The sequence below is a fragment of the Danio rerio genome, chromosome 11 (assembly GCF_049306965.1).
Source record: "Danio rerio strain Tuebingen ecotype United States chromosome 11, GRCz12tu, whole genome shotgun sequence".
Lineage (NCBI taxonomy): Eukaryota > Metazoa > Chordata > Actinopteri > Cypriniformes > Danionidae > Danio > Danio rerio.
This window is the reverse complement of record NC_133186.1, coordinates 26354504-26378131: the sequence shown is the minus strand read 5'-3', so window position 1 is coordinate 26378131 and position 23628 is coordinate 26354504. Positions and strand designations below refer to the sequence as shown.

The following is a 23628-nucleotide window of genomic DNA, read 5'->3' as shown; positions in this document are numbered from 1 at the left end:
AACATTTTCATGGCCCTTTTTAATCTTAATTATATTGACAACACTGCCTCATTCAAGAATCAAAGAGATTTGAAATGACAAGAGGGTGATTGAGCAATAACATTCAAATATTTAATAATGACTATAATAATGAGCTTTCACTGTCCTTTCAAACACTGAACGTACTAAAAAATAAAAAACAGGCAATTCAGTATCAAAATCACACATCAAGTAATGACTTGTGTCATTTTTTCCTCTAATCTTTAAGTCCAGAAATATTTATCTATCCAAACAATTCTTGAGTCCAGCCGGAGGTCAGAGAGGAGTGTTATTGATAGTGCTGTAATTAGGCCTCAGAGCAGTGAGTGTTTTTGTCTGTGTGGTCAGTGTGTGCCGCTTGCTCACTGCAGGGCACCGCTCGATGGTCTTTAGCCACCGGGAGTGACTGGCCACGTTTTTTCCACAGCACTGCACAAAGGGCATTGTGGCCCTCGAGGAGAGACTTGTCTATAAAGCACAGACTCACGGCTGGCAGAGACATGAAGTGTGAATGCCTTCAGAATTCCTTTATTTACATTTGAGGATGTGCTTTAGGTTGGTTTTAGGGCTGCACGATATTGAAAAAATCTAACATTGCGATATTTTTATTGTGCGATATATATATTGTGATATTTTTTATTCTGTGATATATATATTGTGATATTTTTTATTCTGTGATATATATATTGTGATATTTTTTATTCTGTGATATATATATTGTGATATTTTTTATTCTGTGATATATATATTGTGATATTTTTTATTCTGCGATATATATTGCGACATGAATACAATTTCACTAGATGAGCTGAATAACAATTTGGAAAGAATATATAATTTTAGATTATTGGGATAATTCTGTAGTGGAGTGTGTAAAATATAATAAACAATCCACGAGCATAGATACATTCAATAAAGAAAAAGATACAACTTAAACAGCGTTTTATTTTTTTCCAGGTATACAGTAATTAAATAATCAAATGTAAAATAATATTGCATAGTCTTCGTTTTATAAACAATTAAAAAAATGTATTGTTGTTAATTTGTCAAAGTTACAAACGCTACAATTTCTTTAGCCTTAATACTTTTAAAACCCTCACACAATCAAAGGCCTCAAAAAACACTTCCGAAAATGATAAATTTTAATCCAGACTCAACACTGCATATACTTGCAATGTGACTATTGCGAATGATCACATTGTAATATCGATGCTGAAATGATGTACTGTATGTTGTAGCTTTTGTTGAGACTGTATGATGTTTGTGTACCTGTTTATCTGTTTCCCAAGGGTCCATCACAACTAGTGTTGTATCCTCTCCATCAACCATAAGAGTTCTCTCATATGCATCCTCTGTGAAAACATGACATGGGATAAATAACAAGCAAACATACACAACTTAAAATGCATTTGAAAAACTTGTATATAACTGATTAAAATAGAGTATGTAAACAAGTTAATACAATACAATTATAGACCATTTAGAGGGATGTAAACAAAAACTATGGTCCTAAAGTATTTCCTGTATAACATTTTAAATTTCCATTGCTTCCAAGACTCCAAAAAGGTATATCGACCATATTGTTTTAACAATAAGATATGATATAATTGCCTTTTGTTAAAGTTCTGAAAATGTTTGGTAACAAGCAGGAAATATTTATGGGCCAGTGACACCGTCACCGCCACATTGAAATGGTCTATATAGGGTCAAAGTTGATGTCCAACAGTTTCAATTTGCTAGAATTAACAAACTAAAATGACCAGCATTCTACCATTACTCTCCTCCCTACCTCTAATGCTGGAATGTTCCACAATTTGAGATATAGACCCTTTTCATAAGACTGTTGTGACGTGGTTAACATAGTAAATCTTTAAAGTTTTTAATATTTACATTTTTAAAAAAACCTATGTACTGGTGTATATGAATTTAAGCATGAATTATATCATCTTTGTATCAGGTGTTTCTAATGCAGAGTTTAAGTGTGGGACTAGTAAATTTGATGTTGTTCTCTCTTCTGGCTGCAGTCACACAAATCCCCCCTCCCCCTTTTTTCCCTAAAAGTCTTGATAACACTGCTGTTATGTTTTTCTTTCATTGTTTGAGCAAAAAGGATTGTAAAGAAAAAATGTGTTGTACTCCCCCACTAACTGTGCTCTAAGTTTACCCAACCCTTAAGTTTACTATGACGACTTCCGCTGCTGAGAAACCCAAAAAATGTGAAAAGGGTCCATTATGGCTTTTACTCTTTTCACCTATATTAAAGGTCCCATAAAATTAAAATAAGTTTTTTAGACGTTAGTATCAGTATTGTTTATTTTTAGGATATCTATAAACTAGTGTGCACCAAAACAGTGACAAAATTTGTGTTTAAAAAATCTGAAATTGATATAACCATGTAAAGCTTAGTTTGTCACTTCCACGTAAATAGATCAACAGCTTTATTTACGTCACCATATTCACCATAAACATCTCATGAAATCGTGACCAATCAAATGCTCTCTAGTATCTGGCATGCTCCGCCCTCTTCAGGACACTTCACATTTGATGCACTTGAGCTCAATCACTGGCAGAGCGGTGACTAAACAAAACTCTATTGGCTACTTTTAAAAAGGCGAGGAGCTACACTATGTTCCACCCTCTTTTCATGTTTCATTCTAAACTATTATATTTTAAATAAACGTATTGGTTATTCCTGACTAAAGGGTAAAACCTAGTGCCACAGTATCAGGATTTAAAATAAACAATTTTTGAATTAATTCATTATTTTTTAAGGCTGCAGTTTGATCCTTAAACATGTCTTTTAACATGTTATCAAATGATTCTGTGTGTGGTTGTGGTATATAACCTACTGTTAAAGTAAATTATATTTTGGTGTCTTGTGTAAATTGTGGTAAGCGTAATGATTGAAAAAAAGATAATCAAGCAGGACACATTTTCTAAAAGTTGTATTAAATACTTGTCAGTCTTTATCTTTGCCACATTATTACTTTTAAAAAGCAAATATTTTCCCTTTCTTTATCACGAACACTTAAATATGGCACTGACACAACAGTTTAAAAAACAGGCTTTTGCTTCTAATAATGTGTTTGTGTGAGACAGATTTGAGCGGTGCTTTGTTAAAATCACAAGCGTGAAAAATGCATGTGAAGCGGAATAGTGGAAAACTCATTGAGCCGTGTCTGATAAACTGATCTCATAGCCAGTTTGACAAGAAGATAAAACACACTTTGCTCCAGTCTAGGTTGATGCTGACCTTGTCTCATTTTTCCACTTTAAATCTACTTTTCGAAACATCTACAAGATGTATAGCACTTAAAGACTAACTTGGCCATGACTTGAAACATGTGAATTCACGATAAAGAATAACAGTGTCCTTAATCAACTTCAGTGTTTCAAAACTTCATGTCTGTTAACATCTAAATGTTAAAGCCAAACCTAGAATATAATCCAGACATGCACTACAGAAACAGAGCTGTCATCATTTCACTACACTGTGCATCTTGAAAGCAAGGTGCATTTAGTTAGTACTAGTCAGATTCAATATTTATTGTCAGTACAGTTACATTTTGAAACAACCAAAACAAACTATATAAAATATAGCACTAAAAAAAACAAGTGGAATGACCTGATTTTAGATTTTACAAATCCAGTGGGACAGAAATGGAATACTTGAATCTGATTGGTCAATCACAACATTCCAAGGCATTTTACTCCCACATATTAACCAGTAAAATAATAACACCAGTTCATCCAGTTTACTATACATATATTAACCCAGGCTCATTCTGATTACTTACCCCATACACATTTCTGGAGAGAGCAAAATACATCCCAGGAGCTACGTTTTTTTTGCAGTTTTTGTTTTCGCAAATACACCAGAGGCCGCTGTTGACTGACTGACGAACTGACCGATACCCCACCCTCCCCCTTCTCTAAACCCAACAAATAGTATTTTAAAAAGCACACTTTGACTCGCCCACCCCCGTCCCGAAACCAAACCGCAGTGTTTTAAAAAGGAAATCAACAAAAAGAAAAGCACTCGCCTGATTTTTCCACATTTTCTCCATTATTTAATTGTTTATTTCATTTTTTGCTGTTGTTTTTGTCTTACCTGATTTCTTGAACCATTTTTCACCTGACTCAAACCACGTTGTTACAGTCAACTCTGTTCAGCGTTTCAAGTCTGTCGATGTACATGTCAAGCTATCTGGACAAACTGGTAACAGCGGGAAAGTCGTCTATATAAGGCAAGCGGTCAGCTGGTAATCGCAAAAAGGAAGAATGCCACACCGCCCCATATTGTTCACTTTAAAGATGAAATACAGCCATACATAGCACTGGCTACATAATTTGCGATCTCCAGAAATGTATATAGCGCTATGTTTTCAGAATGAAATGGCCTATGATGCCATATACACACACAGTTAAGGCTGATTTATACATCTGCGTCAAGCACATGCTCCGTTACAGTCTGTGCATGGATGCATAGCCTTTGCTGTGGCCGTCGCCAACGTGCACCTCTCAAAAAAATGTAACTACATGTCCCAACGACGCGTAGCACAAGCACTGTGATTGGTCGGCTTGGTAGACTTGACGAATGTGGGCGGGACTGAGAGCCGCGCAAACCCATCGAAGGGAGTGTCGAGTCCCATGAATGAGGCTCAGAAGGAAATTTTTGTTTTGTGTTTACCTTTTAATTAAAGCTGTTGCACGTTCCCCAGTTCCAGCCTCAAAATGAGCAAGTTTGAGGTACTTCTACATTAATGTAGAATTCAGAAAAAACAAAACACCAGCGAAGAAAGTCGACACAGAGGAACATAAAAACCTCACTGCCAACTAGCGTTTCGAAAGTGTTATTGCAGAGCAACACAAACAGCGCGCAGAGGTATAAATGCACCCCATCGTGCAAGGTATGTGCCATGGGTCACGCCAATGTAAGGCAGATCATTTGACGCAGAAGCATAAACCAGGCTTAAGTTAGTGCAAGTAGCAGCTGTTTGATAATAATTCCTGTCTTTTGCAAGCTTTACATTTTATTAAAGATCTAATAAATTATTACAGCTTAGATCTAGGTTGTGTATTGAATAAAACAATTGGCAAGTAACATGCAATAATAATGTATAACAAGCTGATTCAGCCTTATACAACAGCAAATAAACTGATCATTACTTACTAGTATACAAAAACAATACATATTTAAGCTGAATCTGCAAATTCAGATTTATGTGATCAAGAATAATAAAACATAATATGTACATACACTGCGTCACAGTGGCTCTGTGGTCAGCACTGTCACCTCACAGCAAAAAAGTCCTTGGTTCGAGTCCCGGCTGGGTCAGTTGGCATTTCTGTGCGAAGTTTGAATGTTCTCCCCGTATTGGTGTGGGTTTTCTTCGGGTGCTCCGGTTTCCCCCACAGACCAAACACATGCGTTAAAAGTTAATTGGGTAAGCTAAATTGGCCGTAGTGTATGTGTGTGAATGAGTGTATGGGTGTTTCCCAGTGCTGGGCTGCAATTAGAAGGATATCCGCCGTGTAAAACATATGTTGAATAAGTTGGTGGTTCATTTCACTGTGGCAACCCCTGATGAATAAAGGGACTAAGCCGAAGGAAAATGAAAGAATGAATGTGCATACACTACCCTTTAAAAAATGTTGGTCAATAATTAGCGTTTTCAAAAGAAATTATAATAAGTAAGATACTAATACTATTTAGCAAGCATGCATTAAGCTGTTAACTGAAGTGAAGTTTAAACCCCAATAATATTTCACAATATTCATCTTTACAGCACTAAAAAATTTGCTTTTTTTTCTAAATCTAAATATCATTAATCTTTATGCATAAAAATGACCTGTAAAATTGGGTTCATTTTGTGTCACATAGACATGTATTTTACTGATAAGCCTTCACTGATGCTACAATCAATATACACACATCAGCCTGTCAATGACATGATTATTTACAGCATGATGTTGTGCTAAGGTCAAAGCCAAATCAGCCGAGAGATAAATATAAGGTCACACGCCACTAGACAATGAAAAAAAAACATGTAGGTCAACAGACGCTCATCAGCTGCTTTCATAAAGGCGTTTTGCATAGTTCAGTGCATTAATGTGTGTCCTGAATTTTAAAGACATTTAAATGGTTAGGTTTATACGTGGGTCTCTGATGGACCAGTTTTGTGTCAGTTGAAACGGATTGTGTCTTACCCCTGGGACAACAAGAGATGGAGAGAACTGGACACATTGGAGATGCGACATTAAATCCAGTCATGTGCTGTCTTGTTAGAAGTAACACACATTTTTAGAGAAAATTAAGTTAAATAGTACGAGATTGATGGATTAAAAATGCAACTATAGTGCTGCTCAGTTTAATTAAAGGGTTAGTTCACTTGAAAGTGCAAATTCTGTCATCATTTATTCACCCTCACATCATTCCAAACAAGACTTAAATTATGTTCATAACACAAACTAAAACTGAGAGATTACTGTACCTCCACTGAATGTCTGTTTAGTTAAAACATTCATTACATATGAATCAACAGGTGTAATCAAAGTCTTGTGAACGTGAACGTGCTTTTTGACAGATAAACACTGATCAGATCATAAACAGAAGCTTGGACATACAATTATACATGCATGACAGGTGAGAACAAATCTCACTGAATTGTGCTTAAGCTCAACAATACCATGTGACGCACAAGAACAATTCTCATTGGTTTTCACACATCAAGCAAGCATAATTGAGCTTTCCAATTTAAATGCTGCTTGCAAATAAAAGCCTAAAATAAATGCTTAGCATATGGTGATCGTGTCTCTTTAAATGCATACATTTTTTAATGTATTTTTGACACGTCAAGTGTTTTGAGTAATCCTACTTTTCATAGAGGGTCAGAAATCTTTTAGATTTGATCCAAATGTCTTCATCTTGTGGCTCTGGAATGACGTGGAAATTACCCCAATAAAAATGATTTTGAACTGAAGTAAATTCTACAGCATTTACACATTTAAAATAAGTTTAATTTAGTAATTTAGCAAAGAAAAAAAATTAAGTATATGTTAAAGTACATGTTACTATTACTAATAATCATTTGTTATTTAAAAAATATTCTTTAAGAAATACTGAAGCAATAAAAAGAAAAATCTACACATCTTTTTAATGCTGGTGTTCACATCATGCATTGGGGAAAACTGCATTTTTAACTGTTTACCAATTTAATTTACACCGTTTCATCGTTGCTTTTGTTGTGATGTGTAATAACTTTTTGTTTCATTACATCTGAAGTTTTGTTTTGCTTTTTTTGTTAATTCAAAATGACACATTCAAACTCACAAAGTCATTGACTGTTACAATTATTGTGTATCCTGCACCAATATTAAGGTCTTCCTCATATATTTTAAGGCACTCATCTCAGTTGTACAAGTACATTATCATACACAAAAAAGATTTTTGCTGTTTGTTCAAACTACCTATTTAAGCTGAAACAACACAAATCTTGTGCAGTCTTATTATGTGCAGTCCACTTAAATTTGATAAGAAAACTAAATTTATTTGTGTTGGGACAAAAATGCTGGGTTTTACACAACCGTTTTGTATAAGGACAACATGAAGGAAATAAGTTAACAAACTAGTTTAGTTTTTTTTTTTTTTTTTTTTTTTTACAAATTTAAGTGGATTGAAGGTAAAACAATTAAGTTGTTCCAAAAAACTCAAGAATTGTTTTGTTTCAGCTTATTTTAAATAAGTAGTTTGAGCAAACATTTGAGTGTCTAGACTATAACAAAAAATCTACTTACAAAACATTTAGATAAGTAAACAAAACAAAGCATACACTTCTATAGATAACTATACTAAAACAAAACTTTAAATGACTTAAAAATGATTCAACAATGTTATTTTACTTAAAAAGCAAAACCTTGTGCTCTAAAATGAATTACATTTTACTCATTCATTTATTTTCTTTTCAGCTTAGTCCAATTCACCTGTACCACATGTCTTTGGACTATAAGGGAAACTGGAGCACCCAGAAGAAAACCCACATGAATGCAGGGAGAACATGCAAACTTCACACAGAAACACCAACTGACCCAACCGAGGCTCAAACCAGCGACCTTCTTGCTGTAAGACGACAGCACTACCTACTGCTCCACCGTGTTGCAATTACATTTTACTTACTATTACATTTTTTTTTTTACAGTTTAGTAAATGATAAACTAACCCTACAGACCACAATGGACAACATCTGCTACATAAATCAATGTACTGTAGGCTCTGATTGATGCATTAATCAATACCGCCATACAATTAATGTTTCAGGATCAATCCTGACGCGTGACAAATTGAGAGTGTGATCAATGAGTCAGACCTATCAGTTTAGTCAAGGTTATTTTAGGCACTGCAATGTCTTTACAGTAATGTGTCAATGCCACATTTACAGTTAAACAATAACATTTAGCATTAATCGAAAATAATGGATAGAACAGAATGATTCAATCGAATAACCTCAACTGATCTGATTTGTTGACATGAAAATAAGGCATTCAATTGCATACCTCCAATGTGTTTGTGGGCATCCTTCTCTTGTATTCCAGCAAAAATGTTGGCAAGGCTTGACTTCCCCACGCCATGATCACCTAACAAAACCACACGGTAAAGACACTCGGATCCTGAGCTGTCCGATTCGGAGTCTGAGGACCAGTTGGCCCGTGAGTGGATGCTCTTGTCTCCAGGGTGGTACGAGGCAGACTGGGCGAGCGGAGGGTGATAGGGGTCAGTCGAGGGGTCTCTGTCTCCTCGTCCTGCTTGACGAGAGGAGGGGATGGGGGTGCTTGCTCGTCTCCTCAGCGGCTCCTTTGCCTCCTTCTGTGTGTTGAGTGTCATCTTATAAACATAGGTATGCCTGGACAGAAAAAAAAGAGGGAAATGACTGTGACAGGAAAACAAATATTAAATACTTTGCCACAGTTACAATGTGGTTAATGTAATGCTGCTGTGACATGTTTTTTAAAATTAATTTCTGTCAAATTATTGTTTTGTAAATATCTTAAAACATTGATAATCACTTTAAAAAATAAATTAAGCTTTAGATTTTTGATAAATAAAAGTATTTTAAACTGTATTTATTTCACTATGTGAAATATGAAGAAATACGTCACAATTTTACAGATTTTATATAATTTTATTCAAGTAAATGTTCAGTTTGTTCAATTTGAAGCAATTGTTCATCTTAATTAAATAATGTCTGTATAAATTGAGGTATGAGCAAACTTTGGACTGGTAGCACTTAATATTTATACATTTGTATCCAATATTTCAATATTAACATACACAAATTTGAAAAATAAAATTGAAATATTAGAAACAAAAAAATTAATATTAACAGGCAAATTTGTTTAGGTTTTAAAAATAAACCTAATATTCATATACATTGTTACAAATGTACATTTCACAGCACATTTGAGTACACTCCATTTTGAAAATTAATATTTATATCCATTTTTTCAGTGAATATAGGCAATGTATTTTGGTGCATTTGAACAAAATAGATTTATTAAACATATATTTATTAGAATAATATTTTAGTCACCAAACATATTTAGAAATGGAAATATAATACAATTAAATTCAAGCAAAAATACAACCTAAAAAATTTCAACTAAATTTGACTTTTTTTTTTTTTTGCTTCCCTTGATTTTTCCTCTTTTTTATTGTATGTTATATTTTTCTATAACAAACTAGTTTTTGGACCGTAATCGGAAGTTATTTTGTTAGATAAGCTCCAGATCTGGCTTCAGTACTGACTAATCTAATGTATATGCAAAAATAAAATATTGTGTAACTTTGTTTTACAAATTTTAATTTAAAAGATTGATTTGTGAGGGGTGTACTTATATTTGCTGAGCACTGTATATTTCATGTTTACATACAGACATTAGAATAAAGTCTAACAAAAATAAATATTCATAAGTAAACATATAACTTATAATCCTTGGCAAAAAAAAAAAGCAAAAACAATTGAACTCTTATGATTATTAAATTAGACATCAATTATTAGAATGTCAATGCATTAAACCAGCATTTGTGTACACTTTTAGTCAATGTCAAACACCATTAAAAACTTCTTTATATTAATCTTCCATTAAATAGGCTCAGATTTAACTTTAATTAAATCAAAAGTTGTATTTTATTGTTTAAATGAACATCAACTAACTTGTAATTTAGTATTACTGAATCATTAAACTTATTTTACCTCAACTACATCTGTTAACAAACGTAACCTCACTGTAAAGTGTTCTACAAACATTTTACTTGCAAGATATAGTGATTTTGTCCACTTCTTCAAAAGTTAACGCATTTAAATTGCCTTAACTCAACAGCAGTACTTTTGACAGCTTCCCCTGTGACATATAGCACCGGAGTAGTTTTAATACATGCATTAATAAACACTCCATGAGACAAACTCCTTAACAAAAGCAGAAATCTATACTCACAACCATCCCCGTAAAAGTTCAAGTCCACAGAAAACACTTTAAAGCTGCAGTTTGGTGAATCAATCAGTTCGCGCGCAGTGGAGTTTGACTCGCCGGCTAAAGAGAAACGCTACACCGCTGCAGTCAAGACAACAGCCCGCTGAGCTCCACAACGCGTTTAAAAATTAAAGAGCGGAATGAAGCTTTTCTCTAATTCTCTCTCGCTGTCTGTCACAGCCTCCTCTCACCCGCATGACCTCTCACTCACCTTTATCTCGCCACAACAACTTTTAGGGCTCCAGAGCGCGTCTCTCCTCAGTTCATCCTCCCACTTTGCCCTCAGAGAGGCTGCGGCGTGAAGTTGCATGTATCGTGTCTTTGTGATTAAACACAGGTGGGCTCCTGTTGCCAACTCAGCTCGAGCTCTGTGCGGAGAAACGCGTCTTCTGTTTATATTACTCACATGGTCCCATAAACACAGCTCAACAAACGGGCCCTCGACTGTAAAGTCTCGTGGGTCCCCGCCGAGCGTCTCTCAGCATCATCCAGGGCCACGAAATGTTATAATGTGTGTTTTTAGCACCGTCCCACTGCATCTCCATGACGTCGAGGTCCTGTCATTTCCTGCTTTTGAAGCTGAGCTGAGATATCATACGTTATCAGGAGGTTCTCGTTAGTGTAATGGCTTTGATTTTGAAAACGCATCTTGATTTAATGATGTCATCACTGGGAAGTCATGCAACGAGGAACCACACACATTGCATTTATTTTTCTTTAGAGACAAACATCCACAGCTGTTTCTTTTTTGGTGCTTATGCAATTGGATGATGACTGTTGGAGTTTTATTGCTTGGTATTTTTGTTTTGGTTTCTAAAACAATTCATTGGGAAAAGCATTGCAGTGTTTGAATGCACATGGAAATGAAAACAGTAAAATAAAGATGCAAGAAGGTTTATTTTCTGCTTAGATCTTCTTCTTTTTTTTACCAGGAATTTTTAATTCTCTGAGGCTCTGCTGAATCTTTTCCAACTGAAACAACAAAAGTAATCAAAGCAGTCGCCTGTTCACTGGGGTGCTGAAATCCATAAGTGTGTTTACAGAGCAAGCCTTGTTCCCACACTTTGGTCAATTGCATCAATGTCGCCTTACTACTGTTTCAAGATTTGCAAAGTGGCTTTGAAATGCGCCATTTGCTAGATAAATAAAGTCATATATAGTCATAAAATGAAGCACTTGAGTTCTTTGAGGATTGACACTTGAAGTGTCATTAACTGCAATAACATTTGCTTGCTGAATGGTACCAAACTCCAACAGCATGTTTTTTCCGACATGGGAACATTTACATTTGCATTTTCTCATATAGCAAGTTTTTTTTTTCCAGAGTGACTTACAAGTGAGCATAAAAGATGCTCTTAAAATCAACAGAGAGTTGCAGTATTGACAAATATTTTTTTTGAAAGAACAGTGTGTCCAACAGGTGGTTTGTCAAGCCCACTTACCTACGTAGAGCACACTCAAAATTACACAATGTTTTACAAAGATTTTGGAGTGCTTATAAGAAGCTGTCTGGTGCATATGGAGAGGAAGAGCAAAAGTCTTCTACGGGTGGTTAACAAAGATAGATACAATTAGCATCCTCTGCAAAAATTCAGGCTGCATATGCAATTTTATGTACTTTGCAAACAATAACTAATAACTAAGTTTAGACATAATCGGATTATTTGCTTTAATCTGAATAAGTCAACAATATGATTAAGGTATTTACGAGTTGCTGTTTGAATGTTCTTTTCATGATCCCGTTTTACATGTTACAGCACATAATTCGATTGAAGTCATTTCGTCACCACGGCTATCCACATTTCCTCCAAGTTTTATGTAACTTTGGGTGTTTAATTTTTAATGTGTTGACTTTAACTGCAGTTTGGCACTTTCACCTTTATTCAGGAACATTTCATGCATGCTCCCTGTAACAAAAGAGATATTGGACGTGAGTATGAATTGCTGGAAGAGTGTTGTTTTAATAGAATTTTATACTGCATGCTGTATAAGAAAATACTCAAAGTATTTTTCAATGCAGGTGTCTGTAGTCCTTCACTGAAATGGTAAGTGCAGAGAATAGAGTCAAACAGTCCTGTGTGTATAGACTATCCTTTCGCAAAATGCGGTGAAAATCCTACACATTGATAATAGCTTCATTAAGCTGTTTACACGTCTTTGCTGCACTTCAATAATGTGACTAAAATCGGCATACTCCACATGTCTTAATACAATTTCTGTTTAGTTCAATATAGACCTTAATTGGATTAGATCAATCAAAAATTCCTGTTTACAGACTCTTAATCAGAGTATTGTCTTAATCTAATTAAAATCGGATTACTGGTGTCCATGTAAACATACTTAATAAAATATACAATGAGCAAGGCCATGACCTACAGTATACTTTAAAAATGTCATCAAAATTGTATAATTTCATCCAAAAAATACAACCGAAAAATTCAAATCAATGTGTCGATACCGATTTATAATTTTTTAAATTAAAAATCTTCAAGTATCAACATCATCAGTCTTTAAAGGTTCAAGACACCATCTTTAAAAAAAAAAATTCTTTAACAGATTTGTGTGTATTGTGTGTACGTTAACACCTGTCAGCTTTAATTGTGGGGAAAACTGGATAATTTTGAGCTAATTTCATCTTCCTGGTTTAAAATAATTTGTGGGGTGGGATCAAAATCGGTGACATAGCATGTATCTGCTAGTGAAGTGATGACGCGTCGGTTTGTCATTATTACTCATAGCACAGTTTTCTTATCCCATGAGAAGACCCAGCTTCTTAGTTATTCATGAGTGCATGTGCTTTCCGAAGGCAAAACAGACCTGCCAAGCTGTAAGACCCAATGACAGGGTAAGACCACGTCCACGTATGGCACGGGTTGTATGTTTGTTTCCGTGATCCACAGGGTTTGTTGCATGTTTTTCCCTGTGATGCTGTCCCGGCTGATACAGCAAATCTGTTGGTTTGCATCAAGGATTTTTGTCAAGAGATCTGTGCGAGAATTGGAGAATTTATGACTTGAGTTCGTTATCATTCAGACATCGCCTAAATCCGTGCTGCAGTGTTTGCCTATGTTTAAAACCTCCAGATTACCAGCAGGGCTAATGGTTGAAATAGATAAAGAGACCTGTTGCACTGCTAGCCACTGTGTCTGCAATCAGAACTGGGTATTGAGGAAGACAGAAGTCCTTATAGAGTTATAGAGTTTAAACACGATTGTCTTTATAATGATATAACAAATTGTGGTTATCTGTACATGAAATTATGAATAACAAAGATAGCAGGGCATTAAATTACTTACTCTTTATTTCTTTGCATTTTAACTTAGTAAACTGTAAACTCACAGGTCTCCTCACAGTTTGTTTCTCATTTTGTGAGCCACCTGACAGTTGTTTTCCCCTATCTTTTTCCCCTGCTCTGTCGGCCATGCCCATTTCTACCTCTGCTGGCAGCGCTCCACGCCCAACATGAAACATTTTTTGAAAAAATGAGGGTAGACTTGAACTGAAAGAGGTTGCTTTCATGACCCTTTAAACAATCAGGAGGAAATTTCTTTTTAAAATTGTAAAAGTTTGTGTCCCTACAGCGAGATTATTCTATATTAATATAAAATGTCTGATTTTTAAACATGTAATGCTACAAAATGAACATGGTCATGAAACATCCACAGCTTAGTTTATGTGGCACTAAAATACACACAGTATGCATTAGCATGTCTGAAGACACATTAGTAAATCATGGTAGCTACACTAAAGTGATTGTGCTTATAGAAATGAAAGTGAGGATCAAGCCAATAAAACAAACTGAAAGCATAGACAGATAAAGAAAAGATGATCTATAAAATTGTTTGACTCAGTAAAATGATTTAATGTAGTGGCTCCATTGATTTCCATCTGTAATATATAGCAGCTGAAGGAAAGACTCAAAAAGGTAATGCGTTCAGCACAGGGCTACACGGGGAGTAAATCCTCATGAGGTATATTGAGATGGACGTCCATATCTGGAGTACACCTAAAATACAGACATCACAGTGACAGTTACTGTTTACAGCTTATACAACCTTAAAGGGACAGTTCAACCAAAAATGTAAGTTCTGTCATCACTTATTTATCCTCATATTCTTAAAAAACAGAAGTGGGCATTCTGAAGAACTTGTTCTGCCATATGAAAGTCATTTTATGGAGTATAAATTACATAAGAACTCTATGATTTTTATTAAGTACATGCACTTAATATCTAGATACATCCCTAACAATGTCAGAACAGTTAGGTTTAGACAATCTATTACATAGATTTGTACTTGAGTAAAAAGAATGCAAAATAAACCCATGTTGTTACCTTATATAACCCAGTACTTAAAGTAGTCTAAGGACACAAATACTAAAATAAAGTACAACTACATTTTACATATGCACAGTGTATTAAAGTATGTTAGTTAGTTACATAATAATAATAATCTAACTTGCACATTTAAGGTAATGTAATCTGACAAAAAAAGATTTTTGACCTTACATATTAAATAAGTTTAATAATATTGGCCCAAATACAAAGAGAAAGAATCAAGAATCAATAATTTTATAGGAAAAAAATCAATAAAATCACTAATTGATTTAAATATAAATAGTTTTACAAGTCAATAATTTTATTGGAAAATAAAAATCCAAATATTAATAAACTAAAACACCTAAATTAATAAATGTTAACTGATGATTCAACTTTTGTTAACTAAATGTCATGTTACCAAAAATAATTTAGATTTGGCGTAAACTGTGAACAATATGCAAATGGGATGTTAAATATTTGACGTTAACATAAAATGAAATGAAATCAAGGTAAACATTTTAGACATATTACACAAATAACCATGAATAAAATCATGTTAGTGTGTATTAATATTAAATGGTCTTGCAGGTAATATTAAAAGTCTTGCAGGTTTTAAAAATTTAAGTTAAGATTTTTAGAATTCTTAAATGGTGAATGCCTCAAGATATGATGAATAATTTGCTTTTTGTATTTTACAATAAAATAACTGTAAGCCATAATATCTAAAGGTATTCAGTAAGACCAGAGGTGGCCAAACTTGGTCATGGTGGGCTGGTGTCCCACAAAGTTTTGCTCCAACTTACTTCAACACACCTGCAAGTAAGTATACCAAGTAAAAACTTGATTATCTTATTTAGGCATGTCTAGTTGAGGTTAGAGCTAAACTCTGCAGTACACCGGCCCTCCAGGACAGAGTTTGGGCACACCTGAGTTAGATAATATATAGTATTAAAGCAAAATACAATCTAATTACTACTAATAGTACTTTTGTTATTGTTTTACATGTATTCACTTGTATCAGTGCATCAGTTAGGCCCCAGCACTATATAGCTTTGGAAAAAAAAAAGATTTCTCTGGATTTATTAGGTATGGCTTTAAGAAAAATGCTAATATTTATTTTTTATAAAGGTCTGATAACATTTCTTCCACATTAAAAAAAAAAAAATTCATTTAGAGATTTCTGAATTTTTTAAATTGGTGATATGTATTTTTTGATTTGTTGTGAGTGAAAATCAATCATGAATTCCTAACTACTCTAAGGATGAAAGAGTTGTATTGTGTTAGACACGCAACATTTTATAAAATGAACATTATATGTATAAACATTATATAAAATGCCCTAAATGACATCAAATTTTTTTGAATTTGAAAGAAATATCAACTGTGTTTTCAAAATTAAAACAACAAAAATTATGTTTTATCCAAACACGCAAGTAAATTGCCAGTGATATACTGTATATGGGCAGCTAGAATAAAAGCAGTTTTTGATTTTTCAAACACCATTTTAAGGTCAAAATTATTAGCCTCTTTAAGCTATATATTTTTTCGATAGTCTACAGAACAAACCATCATTATACAATAACTTTCCAAATTACCCTAACCTGCCTAGTTAACCTAATTAACCTAGTTAAGCCTTTAAATTTAACAATGAGCTGTATAGAAGTGTCTTATATGTCTTTTGTTATATATATGAATATATATTTATGGCCATAAACTTGTTCACCACAGCCTGAGACAGTTTGTTTAAGACAGGAAACATGAGAAGTTTCTCTGCTGGGGCTCTGGACATCTGCAGATACTAAAGCCATGTCTCTGTCACGAGCAGAGCAGGAAATCCCAGATCTGTTTATCATTATCTCCATTTAATGGAAACCTTTATAATTTGGTGCTCAGTGTGACATGATATGCGAACACGCTAAATGTTTTTGCTTGTTTTCCATGTTCTTTGTCCCCAAGGCCAAAACACTTAAAGACCAAAAGTCCATATGAATAAATCTTAACTGTAACAGCTCCCATGGGTGGCAAGAGGTCGTGCTTGCACTCGCACGGCCTTGGAATAAAGTGTCCGATTGTTTTGGAGATATGACCGATTGTCATGGAGAGGAAAATGACATGTTGTTTTGGAACAGACTGTTGGGAAATGTGAAACCTTCATTAACCTTTCATGGGCGCCAGGGATTCCATGAATGTACAGCATTCTCTTGTTCTTCATTTATCTTTAAGATGGCCTTTAGAGTCATTTCCAAAACTGTGTAATATAACACCATCTTCATCAGCCCAATCCTTTTTCCAAACCAAGCCTTTGTTTCAGAGTAGATAAGGTACCTCTTCCTCCAGCTTATCTGATTTTCAATGTCAGATCTCCAATAAAGCTACTTGGGTTAATGAAAGTGTTGCTCAAAAAAAAAAAAAAAAGAAAAGAAATAAGATAAAACAAATCATTAAAATAAACCATTTTTAAAATTCTTAACCATTATCAAACAAATGAAGCTTGGTTCCCTATTTTTGGAACAACAAGGATAAAAAAAGTGTATGTTTAAACATGATTTAGAAGTGCAAAATGTACTTTAAAATGACATTAAATATTTATCTAAATAATTATTTTATCACCTTATAATTGTGTGATATATACTGTATTACATAATTGTACCAAAAACTTTTTACAGCCCAGGCTCACTGAAAATACGTGCCTCAGCATACTTTTTTCAAAATGTAAAGTACATTACCCTGGGTAAGTTTCATTGTGCATTTCTAATGACAAATCCTCTAGAGGGTGCTGTTAATTTTTTTCTAAAATCTAAAATATGTTACTAAGCAGTCCCTCCAGGATTTCGCAGGACTTTTTTTTCTAAAATGACTGATTTTGCTGCAACATTTTTTAAAATTTGCGGCAAAATTTTGTGTTGATTTGCTGTAAAAAATTATACCGCAGACAAAAGTCTTTACTATATTAATTTTTAATTACTCCTAGACCCAAACAGTGGGTTCTGTGACTTAAATTTTAAAGGGCCACGAAACACCAAAACACATTTTTTGAGCTGTTGACAGTCGTATATGTGTCCCACACTGCTAGAAACACTATTAGGACACCTATATTTCACTAAAAAGTGTAAATTGTTTTTTTTTTGTGTTATTTCAAGCAAATTCGTACTTCTGGTTTGAAACTAATTTTGAAGCTGCGTCACGGCCATGACATAATAGCCTGTATTCCAGCGTGCAGACTGGACTTCTGTACAAGAGTGTGTCTTATTACGTCTTACAGTGTGTTGCATTAATGCATGAGTAAAGCTTGGTTCGAACCAATCAGCGGTCTCTACTGTTTAACTTCATTATTATTCATTACTGTCTCAGTGTTTAGACGACAGAGACGCCACGTTGTGTTGGCAAAACCAGCGTGAAGTGTTGCTTTTTTAGTTTGCTGCAGTTAAGTTTTGTTTTCATTTTCTCTCTGTGGGAGTGCAGCTGGACTCACGTGTGGATTAACAGTGTACGCGACGCGCGACAACAATAACTTGCGTGTCTAAGGAGGAACATTGTTTACCTGAGAGCTGTTCTCATCTGCAAACGCTGAGATCCGGATTCACTTGTAGTCTCCTCTTAATGAAGATTTGGTAAGTGAGCAACCAGTGCTCTTTGTTTATTCAGTTTGTTCGTATCAAACAAACTATTGCACCGAGTGTAAACATGTTAGCACTACAACCAAACTATAACCTCATGTAGGATTTTCACCGCATTTTGTGTACGGAATAACACATGCGGCTTTCTGACACTACCTGCCGTGTGCATCTAAGTTTCCGGGAAATGCTGAGGTTTTTTTTTCCCTCATTCGCTGTGCGGTATCAAACTACATGAAAAATACACGCTTAGAGCAGATCCTCGAATCAAATATCTCGTTTGTCGTGAGGGACATGAATGAATTCCCTGAATGAAAGAGCCAAACTGCAGTTAAAGTCCACCATTTAGTAATTTGGCAAAGAATTCGACCACAGATGTCCATGTAAACACAGTCACTTTGTCCCCTGTTGGGTGTGTGTTTTGACTCTGAAATTCACAGCGCCCAAATAGACACTCCCACACCATGCCCCTTTTCTTCCTCCGACACTCCCCCCTAAACAGAGCTGGACACGCCCACTTTTCTGACTTTTTCGAAAGTAGAGGTGTGAAAACACCCTGCTGAAATGAGGGGGTTTTATGGACCTTTAAGGATACTGTGTGTTCAAAACAAATCTTGTAACCATATATAAATTATGTGTGCACAACAGCTTAAAGATTAAAATCCACTAAATCATTGCAAAAATCATGAAGGCCATCCCAGGAAAAAAATTAGTGCTGTTGTTTTTCCATAGTTGAAGTCAAAATTATTCTTCCTCCTAAGATTTTTTTTTTTCTTTTTTAAATATTTCCCAAATTTTGTTTAACAGAGCAAACAACTTTTCACAGTATTTCCTATAATATGTTTCTTCTGGAGAAATTTTTAATTAAACTTATTTGTTAAATTTTAGCTACAATACAATTACATAAAAAAAAACATCTTAAGGTCAATATTATTTGCCCCTTAAGCAATATTTATTTTTTCAACTGTCCACAGAACAAACCAGCATTATATAATGACTTGTCTAATTACTTTAACTTTCCTAATTAAACTAGTTAAGTCCTTAAATGTCACTTTAAACAGAATAACAGTATCTTTAAGCTGAACACTATGTTTTCTACTCTTGTTAGTGCGTGTGCTGTGAAAGAGGCTTGACACAATGCCTGTGTTATGTGCTGTGCCCGCAACAAGTCTTTATTTAACTAATTTTACTCATCTCATGTTTTCACAGTCTTTCGAAGTAATTGTTGTAGGTGAATTCAAATTTGTATGTTTACTCATATTTAAAGTGCGCTGTCTACTTCATCTGGTTAAATGCTGAGTTACAGATCAGCGTAAACATATACTGCCACCTAAAATCATGATGTTTGTAAAATCATGGCTTGGCAAGGGTTGTTGGCATCCACATGGCCTTTGTTTTGGGTGAATCAGTGTCATGATGACGTCATAAAAAGCTTCTAGACCCCGAATTTGCGAGAAATGCTTAATTTTGCTTGATAAATTTAGCTATCACAAAATCGGAAAATCCTGGAGGGATTGACTTAGGGCAGGGTTTTTCATAGTCTAAGACAGTGGGCCTCCCTTTTGACACAACTTATCCATTGGCGCCCCCCTCCTCCCAAACACGCACGCACGCACGCGCACACACACACACATATATATATATATATATATATATATATATATATATATATATATATATATATATATATATATATATATATATATATATATATAAAACACAGACAGATGTCAGACTGTTAACTCACTTTTATCATCATTTGCATGAAAGTGCAATTATTTACAGAGTAATAACAAGTATTTTAATATAACGTTTTTAAAACTAGGATGATGGTTCAATATGAATAAAACAGATTCAAGAACTGTCCATCCCAGTCAAAACAGTCGAAGTTTAGCAGGTCTCATGCTGTCATTAGCCAAAATATTTTGACAAACCACACATAAAGGTCGTGGTTCATCAGCTGGTCCTGTCCACGTAAATCCTAAACTCAAATACTGATTATCATATCGTCGTCTTTTGGGTTTAAGCCCTGAACTTGAAGGCTTTTGTGGCGAGGGGGCGTGGCCGAGAGCCGTGGGAACGGAGTGAGGCCACCGCTTAAGTGGATACACCTGCGGTGCGCACCTGCCTCGGATCCCATGGAAGGAGCTCTAGATCATAAAAGGAGGAACGAGGGCAGAGGAAGCCGGGAGAGGACCGGGCCCGGACATATTTTACTTTTGCTTTCAGTTTGACGGCAGTCTCCGTGAGGAGCTGCAGTCTGTTTGTTTTGGTTTAGACGGCAGCCTCCGTGAGGAGCTGCCGTCACTGTTATTAATAAATCATTTTAAAACTATGTCGGTTCTCCGCCTCCTTCTTCCCGGCGGCCAAAGGGCCGTGAACTTCATTACAGCTTTGAATCGGGGGGGTCTCAGAAACCGACCCATTGTATTAGCAGGCATATACCTGTATTGGCGGGCTTGCCAAACAGAAGCTAATTCACAGCTATGGCCTTCTGGGTAAAAATGGTTTTCTTATATTTGACGTATTTTTTTTTTTTGCTTTGTTTAATTAAAACGTTTAAATATAATAAAAAATACATATAATAATTAAACTTAATAATTATATTTTTATTATATTATATTTTTTTCCCGCGCCTCCCCTGACATGCTCTGGCGCCCCCCCAGGGGAGGCGCGCCTCACACTTTGAAAACCCCTGACTTAGAGTTTCCCAACCCTGTTCTTGGAGGCACACCAACAGTACATATTTTGGACGTCGCCTTTATCTGACTCATTAACTTCAGGTTTTGGAGTCTCTTCTTATTGTCTGATGAGTTTATTGAGGTGTGTTTGATTAGGAAGTGGTGGAAAATGTGTACTGTTGTTGTGCCTTTACGAACAGGGTTGGGAAACACAGACTTGGGGTACACTTTGTTCTACATTTCAGATACATGTCTTTTTTGTACATGTCCATGAGAAGGCGGGGCTTGTCAGATCACCCAGCAAAACACCTCCTTAAACCCAACCAACAGTGTTTTAAAAAGCAAATATAAGAGAAATGTGCATCACGACCACATAGTTTACCTTGAATTTACATTGTTTTTATCTCTTTTGTTCACAACATCAGAATTGTTGTCCAGATGGAGATTGATAGGTGATTACAAAAAAAAGGTCTTTTCTGGTGTTTGTTTAGTGTTGTGCAAAAGCTTTTTTTAAATAATATTATACCTCTGTGAATATCAATAGTGTAAAAAAGAACAAAAAAACTGCCCTATAGCATAATTTTACCTAGAAACTGTAGTCAAACATATGTCTAAGCATCTTTTTGCGGTTACACAAAAATATAAGCTAAAGCATGTATTTCCGATGAGCCTGTGTTGCAGAAATACTTTGGAAGCCAATAGTAAACACAAAACATCCATGGAACAAGTGGAGGGTGAGTAAATTATGACAGTATTTTCATTTTTTTTTTTGCATGAACAATCCCATTAAGTCACAGTGTGTTTTATTTATACCTGTGGCTTCAAAATATCAGTATAAAATATCACAATATGACACAATTGACAATTAAATGCCTTGTTGTCCTGAGAACTTATGTCTTACAGAATTCCAAAGACAAGAATTAGGTGAATAAATGATGACAGAATTTATTTAAGCTTTCCTTTTACAAGTCTTAATGCATAAAATGAGCCTTACTGGATGTTAAACTATCATGGGCTGTGTGCTGTCAGTGTCTTTGAGAAGGCTCTTGAAAGTGAAGTCCTCTAAGTGTTGCTGTTCTATATCTGTTTATGGGAGGGGTCGGGTCATACTAACACTGTTAGACATTTCGAGGGGTTTGTTGAACTTCCTTTCAAGTGGACAATTTTGTGAGAACTTTTCTCTGCAACTTCAACTGAAGAGCTTGCCAGTGTTCTTATGTTTCACTGAAGATGTAAGTATTTTGAGTGATAAAGAATAACTGAATAACACTTACTTATCTGATTTCAGGAAAACATCTGGAAAGATCTTTCGCTTTATGTTTGGTCTTGATAGTTGAAGCTCTTGAATACTCTTCGTTATATCTTCTTTCTTTAGCTCCAGCTCCATTATCACCTTGAGAGAAAAAAAATAAAAATAGAAATAAACACACACACACACACACACACACACACACACACACACACACACACACACACACACACACACACACACACACACACACACACACATTTTAATTAATTACTAAACTAATAGACATTATTACAGCAATCAAACAAATTATGATACTACATGAGAAATCTCAGCATTTCTTCCAAGTTCTTCCATCTTCGATTCCTGATTAAACTTTAAGAAAATAATGTTATTCTGACCAATTGTAAATTTCTGAAAAAAATATATATATTAATAATAAAATAAAATGAATAAAAAAATAAAATAGAATCCTCTGAATGACATGAACAACATAGGCTCATTCTGAAAATGTATGCCTATATACATTTCTGGAGATTGCGATTTATGTAGCCAGAAGTACGTATGGCTGCATTTCACCTTTAAAACAAATGCTACGGGGCAGTATGACGATGTTGCATTTCGCGCTTACCATCTGACCGCTTAGCTCCGTATGGACAGCTTTCCTGCTGTTACCAGTTTGTCCAGTTAGCTTGCCACATATAGCGGCGAACTAGAGATACAGAGAGGAGTTGACCATGATGACGGGGTTCGAGTCTCGTGAAGAACAGTTTCAGAAAGCAGGTAAGACAAAAACAAAAGCCATAAAACAAATAAGTTAATAATAGGGTGAGAATGTGGTAAAATCTGAAAACGTGGTAAAAATCAGGCAAGGGCTTTTCTTTTCCTTGATTGCTTTTTAAAACTGTTGATTTGGTTTAGGGAAGTGTGTGTTCAGGTCAATCGGGGCTTTTGAAAACACTATTGGTTCGGTTTAGGCAAGGAGGAGATGGGGTCAGTTGATCAGTCAGTCAGTCACTTCATACAGTAAGTCAATCAGTCAGTCGAAACTGGATTTATTTGAGAACAACAGGCGCAAATGGCACTCGTGAGAGAAATTTGAGATCTGAAAAAGCATGCACAGCAGCCTCTGGTGGATTCGCGAAAACAAAAACTGCAAAAATGTAGCTCCTGGGACGTATTTGGTGCTCTCTAGAAATGTATATTGTGGTACGTTTTCAG

General features: G+C 35.1%; 2 protein-coding genes across 14 annotated transcripts in view; both read right to left on the bottom strand.

Annotated features, from left to right (window-relative positions):
• Nucleotides 1-11093, bottom strand: part of rem1 (RAS (RAD and GEM)-like GTP-binding 1) — a 28126-nt gene extending 17033 nt beyond the window's left edge. The window contains exons 1-3 of one of the 5 annotated variants that reach the window (XR_012386734.1): nucleotides 10757-11093; nucleotides 8572-8918; nucleotides 1288-1370 (exon numbers count right to left, since the gene is read on the bottom strand). Coding sequence is in view for 4 of the 5 variants with exons in the window: in XM_009306022.5 (XP_009304297.2) it covers nucleotides 1288-1370; nucleotides 8572-8899 (411 nt within the window). In the remaining variant the exon portion in view is untranslated. 5 annotated transcript variants of the gene reach the window in all.
• Nucleotides 11094-13828: 2735 nt separating this feature from the next.
• The window catches only part of pnp4a (purine nucleoside phosphorylase 4a), a 253971-nt gene continuing 244171 nt past the window's right edge, over nucleotides 13829-23628 (bottom strand). For 6 of the 9 annotated variants that reach the window (XM_073915711.1, XM_073915712.1, XM_073915713.1 and 3 more), the window contains 2 exons: nucleotides 22433-22551; nucleotides 13829-14551 (listed from right to left, as the gene is read on the bottom strand). In XM_073915711.1, coding sequence (XP_073771812.1) covers nucleotides 14491-14551; nucleotides 22433-22551 — 180 coding nt within the window. In that variant the 3' untranslated portion in view covers nucleotides 13829-14490. Of the gene's footprint in view, nucleotides 14552-22432; nucleotides 22552-23038; nucleotides 23164-23628 lie in introns of all 9 variants that reach the window. The other 3 variants (XR_012386749.1, XR_012386750.1, XR_012386751.1) reach the window with 1 other exon arrangement.